Consider the following 18562-nt stretch of genomic DNA (forward strand, 5'->3'; position numbering starts at 1 on the left):
AACTCTACCCGGGACCATCCCAAGAGGCCTTCTTTGCCCTGGGCTTGCATTTGAAGCTGCATCACCACCTTCGCCCTGGCGCGCTCCAGGAACCGGGAAACTTCAACACTCTCCAATTCTTCGTCTTGGTTCTGCCCAGGTCCGGCATGTCTTATTCTGGACAGAGCGTCGGCCTGGGTATTTTCTGCTCCTCTCTTGTACGCAATTTTATACTGGAATTTTGCCATTCTGACCCCTCACCGCTGTTCAAGGGCTCCAAGCTTTGCGTTCTCCAGATGTGCGAGAGGATTGTTATCAGTGCGAACGAGGAATTCCGACCCGGAAAGATACTCTTCGAACCTCTCCGTCATCGCCCACACCAACGCCAGCAGTTCTAACTTGGAGGAGCTGTAGTTGTCCGGATTACATTCAGAATCGTGAAGGGATCGACTGGCATAAGCGATCACCCTCTCTCTCCCATCCTGTATCTGTGACAACAAAGCCCCAAGTCCATGCAGACTCCCGTCAGTGTTAGGAATGGCGGAAAGCACTAAATAAAAATATAAATAAAGTGCGTTCGCCACTCGGGGTCCACCGTGTGGTAGGTGGTATAACCGCTGCTAGACGGTGGCAGAGCAATATGGCGGAGGTGCGCACGGGGTTAGCCTTCACCCTGGTGCGCAAAGCAATCGCTGTTTAGTCACAGAGATGGCAAAAACATAAAGTACTGAGCCTGTTATTGTCACAGGAGCTCAGAGCAATAACACACACGTAAACGGTCACAGGAATAGCCCAAGATGGCGGCACTAAGTCCTTCTAGACCTACCGTGTGTGTCCAAGTATATAGCGTCACAGCCGAAAACGCTCAAATGGGCTGCTACTGCAGCGCGGCGTGAATACTGCAGCTCAACGACACTGCTATGGTGCAGGTGCAATGTCGGACGCTAGCAGCTGAGTATGGAGCAATAGCGTGCTGGCACTGGTAGTAACTCAATCCCTCACACAAGCGTATTATCAAAGGGAAGGGGTTTCAAATGAGTCATTCACCAGATCTTGCATCCATCAAATATTCACTCAGCAGCAAGTATGTCTATACTAGTGCATGGCGGAACAGCCATGCGCGCCTTTTATAGCAGCTGGGACCTTCCGCACACCTCCAGATCTCTGAGATGGACAAATGAGATTTGGAGCAGGACCTGAGCACATGACTCCCGATCTCCAATGGGAGATCGTCCCATGAGCATGCTCAGTAAGAGGAGAGAAGGACTTAGCCTCAGGAGAGATTTGCAGCAAGGCAATCTCCTCTGCAATCTCTTCTGCAGTGGATAAAGAGCAGGAGACTGCAGAATGTGAGTGTCTGGATTCCTGCATAGCGACCTCAGAAACCTGACTCCTAACAGTCAGTGTGGAGAATGAACGGTTCGGTAAAGTCTGCATATGCCAATACGGGTGCTTTGGTCAGAGCTTATTTAGATCCAGGAAGGCCTCTTCTTGTGGTTCTTTCCACCGGATGTTCCAGTTCTTCGCGTCAGATGGAGCTCCTTTCAATAACTCAAGCAAAGGTTTGGCTCGCCGTGCAAAGTTTTTCAAGAAACAGCGGTAGTAGCAAGTTAATCCTAGGAAGGCACGCACATCTGCCATAGTCTCGTGGGTGGGCCAATCTTGTATCACTGCTATCTTTTCTCGGGAGGGTTTCACTCCCTCCACAGACACTACGTGTCCCAGGTACTCGATTTGCGTGTGGAATAAGTGGCACTTTTGAGGCTTCACTTTCAGCCCGTGCTTCTGCAAGTGACTCAACACTTGCTCCAGGCGTTGTAGGTGTTTCTCGAACGAAGCCGCATAGACTATGATGTCGTCCAGGTAAATGATGGTGGCTTCGAAATTTAGATCTCCCAGACATCGTTCCATGAGACTTTGAAAAGTCCCAGGGGCATTGGCCAGGCCGAACGGCATGCGGTTGAACTCGAGTAAGCTCATGGATAGGATGAAGGCAGTCTTGGCACGATCCTGCTCAGACATCGGCACTTGCCAGTATCCACTGGCGAGGTCTAGGGTGGAAAAGAATTTGGCCCTCCCAAGTGCCGAAAGAGATTCCTCAATATTGGGAAGAGGGTAAGAGTCCTTTACGGTGCAGGCATTTAACTTCCGATAGTCCACACAAAAACGCAAACTCACATCTTCCTTCCGTACCAGTGCTATCGGGGCAGCCCAGGGGCTTTGGCTTTCCCGAATCACGCCGTTCTGCAGCATCTGTCCCAGCATATTTTTTACTTCCTGGTACAACTGAGGGAGAATTTGCTAGTACTGTTCTCTGATGGGTGCCGCATTTCCTGTGGGGATCTCGTGTGTGATAGCCGTGGTACAGCCGAAGTTGTCTTCATGGTGGGCAAACACATCTCTGTATCTTCCAAGGAGGGCTTCCACCTGCTCAACCTGCTCCATCGCAGACTCAGTCAGCTCGGCACACATTTGTTCTAGAATCACTCGCCTCTCTGGGTCATGTTGTGGCTTGGACCGCTGCTGGGAAATTACTGGCACAGTCCAGGGGTCCCCGTGAAGCACTTCAAGCTGCACCGACTGAGAGGGCACAATCTCCTCAGGTAGGCCTGCGACCCGGGCCAACTCACTTCTGGGGCAGACGGTGATATCCTGATTTTCCAGGTTGACGCAATGTATGAGCACAGCCCCATCCCGTATAGTGGCCAGCATTCAGGCCACCAAAAGTCCGGCGGGCAGTCGTGCAGAGAAAGATGGCTCGATTTGTACTTCCACTCCCTCCAGGGGGATGCAGGCTTGGACTAGCAGAGTGAACACCGTTTGTCCGGCTGCACGACTTTGGACGCAGAAGGCACTATTACTTTTCCTAGTGCTCCCCCATCCTGAAACGATTCTTGAGCAAGCGCTGCCTGCGCTAACTGTTGGAAGATCTTTCTCTGTGGAGTGTGTGAGCTCCACTGCTTAAGAGTCTCACTGGCGGGCTCCTGGATGAGACTTCCAAACTCCTCTAGAACATTCATCCCCAGGGTGACAGCGGGCCCATCCCTTACTTCTCCTTGGGTGAGCACCACACCCATCGGTCCAAGATTCTTGCCGCAGATAGAGATCTGCATCCATACCACTCCCACGACTGGGATAGGCCGGTATCACATTTGCGGCTGTGTCTGCAGTGTTTCGTCCACATCCATTCGCATGCGTCATGCGTACCTATCTTTAACATGGTGTAAGCATGGACATGCGTTTGTATGCATTCGTCTGTGGATGCGTACGCAGGCGTCGTTTTCCAGGGGTGCAGTGTGGCATGGAAAATGCAACATGTTGTAATTTTGGGGGCATCAAATATCAGCGGCCATACGCATGCGGACGGAGTGCGTCAAAACAACGCATTACAGTCTATGGTAACGCAGGCGTACGCAAGCAAATGCGTATGCTTTGCGTTTGGAAATGCAAGAATTTACATAGACATGCCCATTGGGTGTGGCTTGTGTACTTTCAAAAATTCACCGGGAAAATAGCAGTTGTCAAACGTCCGCAACCGCATGCATGCGTTTGCGGTTGGGGATGATATGCTGCGGATTCAACAGAAAATGTGAAACTAGTCATAGGCAGTAGATTAGCAGCCTTCAGTCTTATCACAGGGCCCCACTCAGGTCGTCTGGCCTCAGGAAAATTTCACCTAAAATACGCTTCTGGCATCGTGGTCACCTGGGAGCCTGTGTGCACCAGACAGCGCACTGCACGGCCCTCAAATTCAGTCCAGACCATGGGGCAGGTTGACACCAAGTTTGCGGGACTTCCACTACTCCCTTGCTGTTCTGGCTCCAGGCGGTATCCCCCGACTCAGAGCCCTCTAGTTTAACGAGTGGAGGGCCAGGGTCCTCCGGCGGCGCATACACTCACACGCAAAATGCCCACTCCCGCCACAATTGAAGCACGTGAGGGGTCTCTGTTGGCGTAGTATTCTGGAATCCCAATGAGGCTCGGGACCCTCTGTGGCCCCTGCAGCGTTGGTCTCCTCTGACCTCTTCCTGACCTCAGTCAATACCCCTCTTATATTCTGGAGCTCCTTCCTCATTTCTTCTACCCATTGGGGCTCAGAAGTGGAATTCGCAGACACTTCCACGCACTGGACCTTCCCTGCCAGAACCATCACCCCCTGTGCATGCTCACGCGTGCGCGCTTCACTCCCTATTTCTGTGAAAGTCAAACAGGGATTCACCCGCACACGCTCGCGCAGGGCTTACTTGGTCAAGGTGTCCCGCAAACCAGTTACCAAGAGGTCTCGCAGCATAATGTCCATCGGCCCTACACCCATGCCATCTTTCCGTACAATCGTCGTGTGCAGCTCTTGCATCGCGTTCATATACTGCGTCACAGTTTCCCCCTCCTCTGCATGCGGCTAAAGAGACGTGTTCGCAACTCCCCTACGTCCGTGGGGTCTCCGTGGTTCTCTTCTAATATCTGGATCACCTTATTAAAGGTATTACGCTCCCCGGGGGGCTCTTAACATGACCGAGTCTCTGGCCTCCCCGTCTAACGACACAATAGCCACTTCAGCTTCCGGGGCAGGGGTCATCGGGTGCATTCTCATCATGCCTCGTATGCGTTTGGTCCAGTATGGTATTATTACCAGAGAATTTCGGTAAGTTAGACAACATCGCCCCTAATGAGATGCTGGACCTGGGGCCAACCCCGACTGCTTGGTCTACCGCCTCCGTGCTGACGGCCTGCATCCTGCTGACTACGCCAAGTGTAGGTATACAGCAGGTATGCGGGATGCAGTGAAGAGCAGGAGGCAGAGCAAGGGTTAACAATAGTTTTATAACACAGTAGACAAAGTAAGGATCATTTCCCTCACAGGGGAACAAAGGGGTTTAACAAACGGCAAGGCAATTACACAGTGTTCCGACAAAAAGGTATTAAACACTTCAGTAAACAAATAAGCGTATGAATAAATGGGAAGACTTCTCAGTTTGTAGTTATCCAGACAGGGGAAGGTTGGAAGAGTCCTTGATGACGACGTAGGTGACGGGTAGCATTGTTGTAACGGTTCCGGCTGCAACTGCCACACAGTCCTAGTCCTGTGGCGAGGTTCCTTGCCTTTTCCTGGTGACGAGTAAAAGTTCTGTTACCGTGAGAGTGAAGGTTGTAGCTCTCGGGTCCTGAGGGAGAGGGGCAGAATGCAAGGCCCGAATCTGCGGAAAAGCCCTTGGGTGTAGCGCAGTGAAACGGTACGGAGGTGAGAGAAGTGCCGGGGCTACTCGGGAGCGTTGATAGACACGGGGAGTTTGGGACATCAACTATCGGTAGTATAAAGTCCGTCCATTTGCAACCAACAGTGGTAGAGATAAGAAAAACGCCCTGACAAGTCACTCTGTCAGGCAGTGTGGAGAAGGAGTCAATCTTCCCCCTCTCAGTCAGCTTTGCTCCCGCCAAAAGCCCCGTCCGCTCGTGTTCCCCTCCTTTTATCACCGCCCCGACCCCTAGAGTCAGGTGTTCTGGTCTGTCCAGGTCGCAAAGGTCTTCCCCCCGTTGTTAAATCTTATTCATATTTATGGAAGTTATAATAATTGCGTAACTCAGCTCGCACTCATCTGTTTTTGTAGCCCCACTTACTTTGGCATGTGACTGGACGGAGTTAGTTCTACCTCAACCATGAAAGGTTCATACCTGATTTTTACATTGCATTTTGAAGAACCAAAATCTTCTAACACCAAACATGTAAAGGTTGAAGTATCATGATAGAATGAAATGTTAATAACACTCATGTACAGTAGTCTGCAGTCTGAAAAACTTCTCTTTAGGGCCAACAAAATCCATATATATGTCTACTTAGAAACTCTCCCAAAACTCTCGAAAAACCTTTAAAACTACTTTATGAAAGATAAATCTCCTCCAAAAACTCCCCTGAAAAAAGAGCACTTCTTGAAGCTGTTTCCATTAGAAAAGTTTTAATTTTTGACCACCTTAAAAATAACTTGCTTGCACATATCTTACGGGTAGATTAACATTAAGCTTTTTTAACAGATCTGAAAAACACTAGAAAAAAATGCTCAAAGAAATGTTCCTATTCATTTCTATGGAAAAACAACTAACTGCTCATATGTTCAGACTTTTAAGTTGACTTTTAAACTCTTCAGACAGTCACCTGACCTTGCTTAAGGTGTTTTCCATGACATTATAATTTAAGTCAATTGAAAAAGTTTAAAAAAGCCTGGAAAACACTTGAGTGTCATTTTGAAAGTTTTGCTGTGTTTTATTCATTGCTTTAATTAAATAAAAAGAAAATGCCAGAAAATTGTCCCCAAAATGCTAAACAAAAACAAATAATACCCTCCCCCCCCCCAAAAAAAAGCAAGCAAAATACTAAGAAAAAAAGCTTCATTATAAAAAAAACACTGGCATTTCCTGAAGCAGGTTCTGAGTGAAAAAAACTCTCATTTTCGGCCATGGAAAACCCTAAGGCCATATTCACACATTCAGAAACACGTCACCACTTCTGTATTTATCACCCACTCCTGACGTACAAAAACTGATGTAAAATACTGACCAAATACTGAACGTGTAAACAGGGCATAATACACCCCATGAGGCAGTCCATTATGTGAAATCAAGATGTGCACAAACAAAAGTGAGTCTGCAGTCAATGGTTGAAACCTTGTTGAATTTATATAACCTTGGTTATTGTTTTCAAAGTTAAATAATTTCATCTGAAGTGAGGATGTCCTATCTGATAATGAAAATAGGGGAACCAACCTCATTGTTGATTTTGCTTTACAGTACACTTTCTTCAACATAAAATATGTTTTTGTTATAATAACTTTGAGAGCAACCTAGGTGATTGGTTGTCTGATCCTCCCCATGTAACATTAGGCTGCTGAATGATAAAACTGATTTATTTTTCCTCAGTTTGAGAATAGGCAATGTTGATCTTTGCAGCATAAACTTATCCCATAGTTTATTAAAATTAATTTATATAATTTGCTTAAATGGCCTGTCTTGGAAATGGGGGATAATAAATTCTCATGTCAACTTCCAACACAGGATGACTCCAGGACAATGTGTTTATTTCACTCTTAAAAACTTTTTACTCCCCCTTCTAAATAAACTTCTTAACTGCTTCACTGCATAAGGGTTCATACTCACTTGAGAGAGACTCGCACGATTCTCTCTTGTTGTATCATTCACAAGAAGACTCATGGTTGTACTAGCTCAAAAGCTTTCTTCTACTCAATACTGAACAAAGGGTCTGAATACTTATGACCATGTGATATTTCAGTTTTTCTTTTTTAATACATTTGCAAACATTTCTGGGTTTTTTTCCGTCAAGATGGGGTGCAGCATGTACATTAATGAGAAAAAAAATCAACTTTTTTGAATTTACCAAATGGATGCAATGAAGCAAAGAGTGAAAAAAGGGGTCTGAATACTTTCCAAATCCACTGTATGTCTTAAGATTCTGATTCACCCATTATGTCTGCCCATTAGAATGATGGATGAATCCCTAAATGAGCACAAAATATCTTCTAAGACTATGAAATAAATTATGTCCCATGATAAGAAACAATATCAGTGGGGAGCTCATGAAATTTCACAATCTCATTAACGAAAATGTGTGCAAAAGCTCTAGTATTCCGAACTGTGGGTAATGCAATAAAATGAGATGTTTTGCTAAATCTATCCACTACCACTAATATTATCATTTTACCTGCAGATACAGGCCGATCAGTGATAAAATCTACAGACAGGTGAGTCCATGGTCTACAAATAATGATCAAAGGTTGCAGAACCCCGGACGGACGAGAATGCGTATTGCAAGATGAGACATAAAAAATACATAATCCCAAACATCCTGATGCAAACTTGACCACCAAAAATGACTAGAGAGTAGATCAGTGGTAGTTTTTCTACCAGGATATTGAGCAAGAACCAAATCATAATGTTCATATAATATTCTAAGTCGGAGAATACCATTTACAAAATGTTGAAAAATGGCTGGAGCCTTGGTCAACCCAAATGGCATTGCAAGGTTTTTTATAATGCCCCTCTGAGGTATTGAAGGCCATCTCCACTTATCCCCCTCCCTAAAATGAATAAACTTGCAGGCTCCCCTAAGTTTCAGTTTGGTAAACCATTTAGTCCCGACCATCTCATAAAAGGAGTTCTGAGATGAGAGGGAGAGGGTATGGATCCGATTAAGTTCGCGGAAGTCCAAGCAAGGGTGCAGCCTCTACTGCTGTGACAGGAGATGAAGAGGGTCTGATATGCCCATGAGATAGGCTCTCTGTTATATAATCTTTCATTGCCTGCCTCTCAGGACCTGAAATGTTATACAGCCTGCTCTTTGGCAACTTGGCTCCTAGAATTAAATTAATCGAGCAATCATAAGGGCGGTGAGGTGGCAAAAAAAACCCTCCCGATTTGTGCTGAATCACCGGTGGACCGGTACATGAGTTACCTCCTCCAACTGCATGGGTTTTTCAGTGGGCTCCAACCTAGGTTTACTAAACACAAGACCCCCAGTAGATAATACAGTCATGGCCAAAAGTTTAGAGAATGACACAAATATTATATTTTCACATGATCTGCTGCCCTCTGGTTTTTATGTGTGTTTGTCAGATGTTTTTATCACATACAGAAATATAATTGCAATCATATTATGAGTAACAAAAGGTTATATTGACAGTTAGAATGAGTTAATGCAGCAAGTCAATATTTGCAGTGTTGACCCTTCTTCTTCAGGACCTCAGCAATTCTCCCTGGCATGCTCTCAATCAACTTCTGGATCAAATCCTGACTGATAGCAGTCCATTCTTGCAAAATCAATGCTTTTATTTTGTCTGAATTTGAAGGTTTTTGTTTGTCCACCCGTCTCTTGATGATTGACCACAAGTTCTCAATGGGATTAAGATCTGGGGAGTTTCCAGGCCATTGTCCCAAAATCTCTATGTTTTGTTCCCTGAGCCATTTAGTTCTCACCTTTGCTTTATGGCAAGGAGCTCCATCATGTTGAAAAAGGCATTGTTGATCGCCAAACTGCTCTTGGACGGTTGGAAGAAGTTGCTCTTGGAGGACATTCTGGTACCATTCTTTATTCATGGCTGTGTTTTTAGGCAAGTCTGAGAGAGAGCCCATTCCCTTGCCTGAGAAGCCACCCCACACATGACTGGTTTCAGGATGCTTGACAGTTGGCATGAGACAAGACTGGTGGTAGCGCTCACCTGATCTTCTCCGAATAAGCCGTTTTCCAGATGTCCCAAACAATCGAAAAGGGGATTCATCAGAGAAAATGACTTTACCCCAGTCCTCAGCAGTCCACTCCCTGTACCTATTGCAGAATATCAGTCTGTCCATGATGTTTTTTCTGGAGAGAAGTGGCTTCTTTGCTGCCCTCCTTGAGACCAGGCCTTGCTCCAAGAGTCTCTGCCTCACAGTGCGTGCAGATGCACTCACACCTGCCTGCTGCCATTCCTGAGCAAGCTCTGCACTGCTGGTAGCCCGATCCCGCAGCTGAAACACTTTTAAGAGATGGTCCTGGCGCTTGCTGGTCTTTCTTGGGCACCCTGGAGCCTTTTTAGCAACAAGGGAACCTCTCTCCTTGAAGTTCTTGATGATGCGATAGATTGTTGACTGAGGTGCAATCTTTCTAGCTGCGTTACTCTTCCCTGTTAGGCCATTTTTGTGCAGTGCAATGATGACTGCACGTGTTTCTTTAGAGATAACCATGGTTAACAGAAGAGAAACAATGATGCCAAGCACCAGCCTCCTTTTAAAGTGTCCAGTGGTGTCATTCTTACTTAATCATGACAGATTGATCTCCAGTCCTGTCCTCATCAACACCCACACCTGTGTTAATGGAGCAATCACTGAAACGATGTTAGCTGGTCCTTTTAAGGCAGGGCTGCAATGATGTTGAAATGTGTTTTGGGGATAAAGTTAATTTTCTAGGCAAATATTGACTTTGCAAGTAATTGCTGTTAAGCTGATCACTCTTTATAACATTCTGGAGTATATGCAAATTGCCATTAGAAAAAATGAAGCAGTAGACTTTGTAAAAATTAATATTTGTGTCATTCTCTAAACTTTTGGCCATGACTGTAGTGTCTCCCTTTGGTCTTTCTCAGAGACGACGATCCACATGGATAGCTAGGGACATGGAGGCCTCCAAATGAAACAGGGGTCTCATTCAGGATGAAGGTGTCTTTTATTCTCCCAGAAAGACCTTGGCACAAATGATTCTGGAGGGCTGGATCATTTCACCTGGTGTCTGTGGACCAACTCAGAGCAGAACTCATCTGCTGGCCAATCTCCCTGCTGAAGCTGATGTAGATGTAGTTTGGATTCCGCTGGGGCAACACGGTTGGCGTTGTCATAAATGATCCCCAGAGCGCTAAAAAAATGTTTCACCTGTCTGGTGCAACTGACAACCGGACGGGAGAGAAAAAGTCCATGCTAGAAGAATTTCCTGAAGAAGGGATATGACTATCCCAATGTGCTGTTCCTCAGTACCTGTAAAATACAATTTACAAGCCTCCCTAAAAACCACAAAATTGTCCAGACCTGCAGAGAACATATCCAGCAAAGCCAATTTAGGTTCAGTCAGGTAGTCTCCAAGTATTTGGAAGTGCTCGGAGATTTAGTTTCTGTTGCCCCAGCTGCATGATTTGCAGCTACTTGACTGCCTGAATACATGTAGGGATTTCCTGTTTGATAAGGAATTCCCACATGTATTCAGGCTGTCAAGTAGCCGCAAATCATGCAGCTGCAGCAACAGAAACTAAATCTCAGAGCACTTCCAAATACTCGGCGATCACCCGAGCATGCTCGGGAAAACCCGAGTAACAAGCATACTCGCTCATCACTAGTGAGGTGCAAATCACAAAAAGCACATAATAAAACTGGTGTAAAGCATGCTCCCCAGTTATTTGAAGTAAACTGAGCCAAAGTTCCAGTGCATTTAAACCTCTCCAATATGTGCACAATGCTATGAAATACCTGATACATTTTTCAAGTTTTTGCAATGTTTTCATGTTCCCGCAATTGTAAGTCATCCCCTATTCAGAGCCCAATTTTTCCATGATCCAGAGCTCAGTTCTCAGTGATCAGTAGGTTACCCCATTTCTATGGGTAGTGGATGACCTACGATTTTGGAAAAAAAAAAACTTTTCAAAATGCCTTTCTTTTATTTTTCTCACAGTTATATCGAAGGAGAAAGTATACTTTCACAAAGTCAAAGATCACACAAAGTATATTGGAGTAGCCACAAAATATTGTGCTAATGCTGAAATATTCTCATTTATGAGGCAGTGCTGAGTGGCATCTATTACTGACATGGCTAATTGCACTGTAATTCCTGGGAACCACATTGATGTTCACAATAAGTTTTTCTAAGACTTCAAAGACCACATTTTGATAAACATCAGAGCTATTCCATTAAAATGTCATTTTCTTATCCGTGATTAACTGAATTTGGTATTCACAGATTAGTATCTCAGCTATTAGGAGAAGAATGTGTGACAGGTAGAAACTTTCCATAAGAAACTTTAGTTGGTGACTATTGGCAAAAGCGCCCTGTACTGAATTGGCAGACTTACTTGTGGTTGTTGGAGCAGCTGTTGTGGCGGGAGAGGACGTGGTTGTCAGTAACTTTTTTGGCCTGAATTTATAATGGCCAATAAAACCGTCAGCCGTCAGGCTTAAGTCAGACAAGAACTGAATGAGGAGTTCATTTTTCTCAGATACAATGGGTCTACAGAAAAAACAGAAAACACTAGTCACTTCATAAAAAAATAATAGAAAGCAATACACATTGACCTGTATAAAACATATTGTGTACGTCTATAAGGTATCAAGCCAGGCACATTCAGTCTGCTAAAATGTTAGTAAGGAAAACCATAAAATACCCCAAAACCTTCTCCAAATATCTAGTCATCGCTTTATTTGTGTAGCTTGCTTAGGCCTGTTTCACACTTCCGTTTTTTCAAATCCGTCAAAATCCGTTGTTTTCCGTAAAAAAACGGATCCGCCATTTTTTGCAGGATCCGTTTTTTTTGTCCCATAGACTTCCATTACGGTTACCGCGGATCCGTCAAAAAAACGGATCCGTTTTTAAAAAAACGGATCCGTTTGCATCAGTTTCCGTCAAAAAAACGGAAACGGATCCGTTTGGCGGACACAAAAACGGAAGTGTGAAACAGGCCTTAGCTTACGCTCCCATGTCGCCAGGTCACTACTACGTGGGGCGTGCGGTCCCAGGTGATAAAAGAATATGGACCTACTGGACCACAGGAGGGGGGAACCTGGGCCTACCTGGACTAGGGAAGGGCAGCGACCGAGGCCTATGGCAGCTGAGCATGTGGGCAAGGTGGTAACATGCAGAACTAGATAACACAGCACAGCTTCAGGTACGAAGAAAACAAAGTTTACCAAACAAAGTCACCATACGGAAACAAGACATTACAATGCTAGGCTCCCGATTCCGCACATCAAGCAAGGGTAAACATCACAGAACAGCAGACGTCAGATGAAGGGAAGAGGTCATCACGGGTTGATGTAGTCCAGGGTCATCTGGTACGGGCATATCAGGAGAACCTCTCTCTTAGGCTTCAGGCGTAGCACTGGCACAGCAGGAGAACATCAGACACCACCCTCGGACAGACGTCATCACAGGATGGACCCCAGGGAACAGGCCGGACATCGGGACACTGGCAAAACACGGACAGCACAGGTCCAGAAACATCGATATAGCAACACCGGGCATTGGCTGGTCAGATCCAGGACACACAGGCAGAGCTGTCACCGGAAAACAAGGCTGGAAACTCCCCAGGAACACGGAGGAGTAGCTCATCCAGGAACACAAGTGGGACCGACTCAGAAACACAGGCTGGACTATCAGGACCACGGACTGGATATCTGGACACAGGCTGGACATCTGGGATGAAGACAGGACATCTGGACTCCGGACAACAGACACGGCTCCAGGCAGAGAACGGCAGGACATCAGGGACACCAGCCGAAAAACGAGCAGCAGTCGTCAGACTCCAGGTACCAGTCAGAGGTGCTCAGGCTCCAAGCAGCAGTCGTCAGGGTTCAGGCACCAGGCAGTGGTCATCAGGCTCCAGGCACAAGGCAGCGGTCATCAGGCTCCAGGCACCAGGCAGCGGTCGTCAGGCTCCAGACACCAGGCAGCGGTTGTCAGGCTCCGGAGAACGGACACGACTTAGAAAGGAACTCAATCGGTATGGTGCAAGCACCGCAGAATCAGACTGGAGCTGTACGAAGCTAGAACCGCATAGTAGGCTGAGCACAGCGTAGTAGACGCTCAGCAGGAACACCGGACTCCATCTTCAGAAGATGAACACAGGTTTATTTTCAAGACACAGGTTACAGAAAACTCACAGTCACTGTGTACATGGTTCAAGACACAGAAGGACTTCAGGAACATCACACAGCTGGAAAAAGGGCAAGGACTTTGGTACCAACATATAGACAGGATGGGTCCAGGGACAAAGATATCAGCTTTCCCAGAACTGGTAGCAGGCAAAACAGGACCTGAAGTCAAGGAAGACCAGGAGCAGCATGCTGGACCAAACACACATGGCTAGGTTTTGCATCCTAATGAGAAGCTCTGGCAATGCTTCACAGGGAAAAAGAACTTTAAATAGGAGCTGCCCCTAAGCAATAGGCTGGGGAAAGCAATTCAAACGCACACACTGCCCCGAATAAAAGTGGGGAAGGTGTAGCTGCATGCACCCTAAGCACAGACAGAAACCAGTACAGCATAGCCAGCAGAGGAATTGAGGCCTAAGGCACCTGGCAGCAGCTGCAAGCCTGGACACTCGTGCAAAGTCATGCACCAGATGAAGAGGACCTCGCAACCCGCGGATAGCTTTCACAGCGGCAGCCAGGGACCGCACACGCGGAGGGTCATGCAGCGGAGCAAAGACTCTACAACACATGTATGGCTACACAGCAGAGCAGGGAATTGAGCAGAATCCATACAGGTAACAGTCCACAGTATCCCAGTTGGTTAGGGGGAAAGGAAAAAAATGTAAGAGCACAGACATGCAAAGTAACGCCAGGGAAACAAGGTACAACACACCAGCGTTACAATTTGTTATTTTTGGTCACCAGTAGAGCTTTCACGTTGGCAGGCATATCACCAAATACACATTTACCAGCCAATGCAACAGTGGAACTACCGTGACAAGAACCAATGATACCAATAAATAAAATGTAAAACATCTGTATGATAAAAAACAATGTCCAGAATATACATTTCTGGGTGTAAAATAAAACTACTTCTTTTGGTTTTCAAGGATCCTGTGTAGACTGCCTGCTATTTTGATTTCTATCGAAACGCTAGTGGGGGGAGAAGCTAGCTACTTCCTTTTTCCATGGAGGTTACTATTTAACTACGTTTCCACATTCTTCATGAACAAATAGATATATAGTCACTGATACCAGGAAATATTTCATACTTCACATGTTAACAATTCAATCGGTAATGCAGTTACTGGGATGAGCTTAGAGAGGGAAGAGGAGGACTCTTTGGGCAAATGGGAAACAGCAGCACCATGGGAACTTATATGTTTGTCAGTGCTAGGTGTCAAGATAATATTTTCTGCTCTCCGAACTGGAGACAGGAGATATTTAGAGAACAGCAAAGTACAATCATTTTCTCATTTTGCTGATAAAATGTTTTGCATTTTCATGCTTATTAGGACTATCAAAATAATTTTTTGGCTTGTTCATGAAACAATTTGTCTCAAGAGATAAAGAGATCACACTTTTCAATTATCCCAATAGGATATCTAAGTGTGTAGAGATGACCCTCATCAGCATCAGTAGTAAAGGCTGTGGATGTATGCCTCCACCAAGCTCCACCAGTTCTTGGAATAACCTGTACCCAGAAAAGAAAGCCATTGCACCAGGACAGATTTCTCAACAAAACGATGTCCTCTGTTCCAGTGGGTAAACACAAGCATATAGTGCAGGCAGTTTATTTGGCCATTACTTGGTCTATTTTTCAAGCTGATAATAACCCACTAATACACTCATGTTCAAAAACATCCAGTAAAAAAAGTACCCAGTAAAAACAAATAATTGTAAATGGAGTATATTTCTCCTGCTGGATGAGCAATACAAAACCTCAGTATATTTTCACTTCAGTAAATATCCATACATGCTCAAAACACAGATAAAATCATATAAAACTACATTTTTTAGATGAATCACTGGATCAGTGGGCGCTGAACAGCATGCACAGAGCTGCGGCCAAGTATCTCATTCTTTTCTCCCTAATTGCCCAATTGCTAATTGTGAAGGGAGAACTATAGTCTTAAACATTCCTCCTTGTGTCCCATAACTTGATAGTATCAAAATAGTAACGTGCACAACTGAGGTTGATGTAACTAGTATACTGTGACATGTAGAACTCCTCTGTGTCCCTATCTGTGGACTAATGAGTATGGAAAGATAGACTCTATTAGTTTCCGAAATCTTCTTCTAGGGAAAGCATACATGAAATAACTGCCTTTATTAATAAGTTATGGTTATGTGCTGCCAACTGCACCGTATTCTCATCTAGCAGGAGGGTCACACAGATAACTTAAAGATATAGTAGATGAAGACGACAAGTATTGTGACTTAAGATCCTTTGCATAAATTATATTTATAGACAAATTTTACAAGTTACCTCCATTCTAAAACAATGTTCTATAAATCAGTAGTACAAAGCTAAGAAACATTGTAATATACCTTTTTAGAAAAAAAATGGCTCCACTATTCAGACTCTCCTCCTCCCTTCTGTCTCCTGCACTGACCAGTCAGGGGATTATGGGCCATGTCAGATACACTGCACACAGATATAAGAGGAGATCCTGTTCTATCCCTCACATACACATGCCCAATGAATCCACCTCTCTCTTCGCTACTCCTCTGCTTCTTCCCTCTACAAATCCCCTTTATTGACTTCCAATTCACCAAAAAACCTGCTCAAACTATTATCACTGACTTACAAGGCCGTCCATGTCTCCTCCATGTGTCTCTAAACTAATCTTCCAATACCTTCCCACCACGTAATCACTAGTCCTGCCAAGAAACCTTTCTATCCTCCACACTTGTACATCCCTCACCCAATCGCCTCCAAGACTTCTCCCTATTATCCCCCATCCTCTGGAATTCCATGCCCCAATGCATTGGATTATCTACCACTTTCAGCCTGCAATGACCCTGCTGTCACCTCCCCACCACTGGAGCTGCCGCAACCTCCCTAACCTACTATCTCCTTCTACATTATCCTGTAGACCAGTGTTTCTCAACTCCAGTCCTCAAGACCCACTAATAGGTCATGTTTTCAGGATTTCTTTAGTAATGCATAGGTGATGGAATTAATGCTTAAGCAGGTGATGAAATTATCACCTGTGAAATACTAAGGATATCCTGAAAAGGTGACCTGTTGGTGGGTCTTGAGGACTGGAGTTGAGAAACATTGCTGTAGACTGCTTGCCTACAAGGGCAGGGCCCTCTCCCCCTCTGTACCAGTCTGCTATTGTTAGTCTGGTCAATGTAATCTATATTTGTATTTTGTATGCAAACCCCTTTTCATATGTACAGTATTATGGAATTAATGGTGCACTAAAAATAAATAATAATATAATATACATAGAAGTGTATATCTTGACTTCAGCAAAGCATTTGACAAAGTATCTCATACAATCCTTATTGAAAAAATGACTAAGTATGGAATGGACAAGGCAACTGTTAGGTGGATTCATAACTGCCTTAGTGATCGGACCCAAAGAGTGGTCGTAAATGGCTGCACATCCAGTTGGAAGAATGTCTCAAATGGGGTACCACAGGGCTCTGTCCTGGGCCCTGTATTGTTCAACATCTTTATCAACGATTTAGATGAGGGAATTGAGGGTAAACTGATTAAATTTGCTGATGACACAAAGCTAGGAGGGATAGCTAATACTAGAGAAGAGAGAGAGAGGATTCAAAAAGATTTAAATAAACTGGAGAAGTGGGCAGCAACTAACAGAATGGTTTTTAACAGGGAAAAATGCAAAGTACTACATTTGGGCAATAAAAATGAAAAAAGCATATACAGAATGGGAGGCATAGGCCTAAGCAACAGCACATGTGAAAAAGACTTGGGTATACTAATAGATCACAGACTGAATATGAGTCAACAGTGTGATGCAGCAGCAAAAAAGGCAAATGCAATTCTAGGATGTATTAACAGAAGCATACAGTCTAGATCACGTGAAGTCATTATTTCCCTCTACTCCTCTTTGGTCAGACCTCATCTGGAATATTGTGTCCAGTTTTGGGCACCACATTTTAAAAAAGACATCAACAAACAGGAGCAAGTTCAAAAAAGAGCAACCAGAATGGTGACCGGACTGCAAACCCTAAACAACAAAGAGCAGCTGACAGCACAACGGAGGGGTGGATGCCAGTTCAAAGGTTCATGGACCCAAATGAACAATAGTCCAAATAAGGAAGAGGAACAGCATCCGGTCTGGGTGAAAAATTGTATCAAAAATTTATTCTGCCAGTACAAAATACAACGTTTCGGCCATATTGTGGCCTTTTTCAAGTATAACATGACAGCACATATGGTGGCCTTTTATAGTGTGGCACAGCCAATCACCATTTAGGTAACACCCATCACAGAAAATCCATACATAAAATACATATAAATACATCCATCAGATACATATATATTCAATAGCACAGTTTATCTAGTCGTTAACAATAATGGTCATAATCATATTAGAAATATTGCAAAAGCATTTCATATATAAACAACGATCCCCAAATCAGCCCACCAATGATCGTGATGCATCAAAGGTATCCATAGAAATAACGCACCAATCACTTGCAGTAATACATATCCATATATAAACCGCCAATCCCTAATCACATAATAGTGGTGCCAACCCTAATGGACCAATCATATGAGGACTCACAAATCCCTATATCGGCAGAGTTCCCTCTCCCCATATGACAACATCAGCCAGAGCCAGGTTGTATCAGGAGCGCAGTCTAATGCGCATGCGCGGGCTTGTGAGGGAGTGTGGTATGTGATCGCGTGCTCTGGGCCTCTGCTCTGCGCGTGCGCGGTCCTCCCCGGTGGGCGGTTCGTGTGGCTGATCCCTTGCATAGCACCGCGCATGCGCGGTGCTCTGTGACAGAGACGTCACGTGACCAGGCCTGCGGGGATGGGCGGCGCGCATGCCGTGACCTGGTGATGCGCGTCATTAGACTGCGCTCCTGATACAACCTGGCTCTGGCTGATGTTGTCATATGGGGAGAGGGAACTCTGCCGATATAGGGATTTGTGAGTCCTCATATGATTGGTCCATTAGGGTTGGCGCCACTATTATGTGATTAGGGATTGGTGGTTTATATATGGATATGTATTACTGCAAGTGACTGGTGCGTTATTTCTATGGATACCTTTGATGCATCACGATCATTGGTGGGCTGATTTGGGGATCGTTGTTTATATATGAAATGCTTTTGCAATATTTCTAATATGATTATGACCATTATTGTTAACGACTAGATAAAC

The 18562-nt window shown here is 44.9% G+C and overlaps 1 protein-coding gene across 1 annotated transcript in view; it reads right to left on the minus strand.

Moving 5' to 3' along the window:
• The window catches only part of PCOLCE2 (procollagen C-endopeptidase enhancer 2), a 172165-nt gene that overhangs the window by 56221 nt on the left and 97382 nt on the right, over nucleotides 1–18562 (minus strand). The window contains exon 6 of the mRNA XM_073579105.1: nucleotides 11574–11728. Within this exon, the coding sequence (XP_073435206.1) occupies nucleotides 11574–11728 (155 nt within the window). The remainder of the gene's footprint in view (nucleotides 1–11573; nucleotides 11729–18562) is intronic.

This window comes from Dendrobates tinctorius, unplaced genomic scaffold (genome assembly GCF_039654945.1).
Source record: "Dendrobates tinctorius isolate UK_male_01 unplaced genomic scaffold, ASM3965494v1 ptg000060l, whole genome shotgun sequence".
In the NCBI taxonomy this organism is placed as follows: Eukaryota; Metazoa; Chordata; class Amphibia; order Anura; family Dendrobatidae; genus Dendrobates; species Dendrobates tinctorius.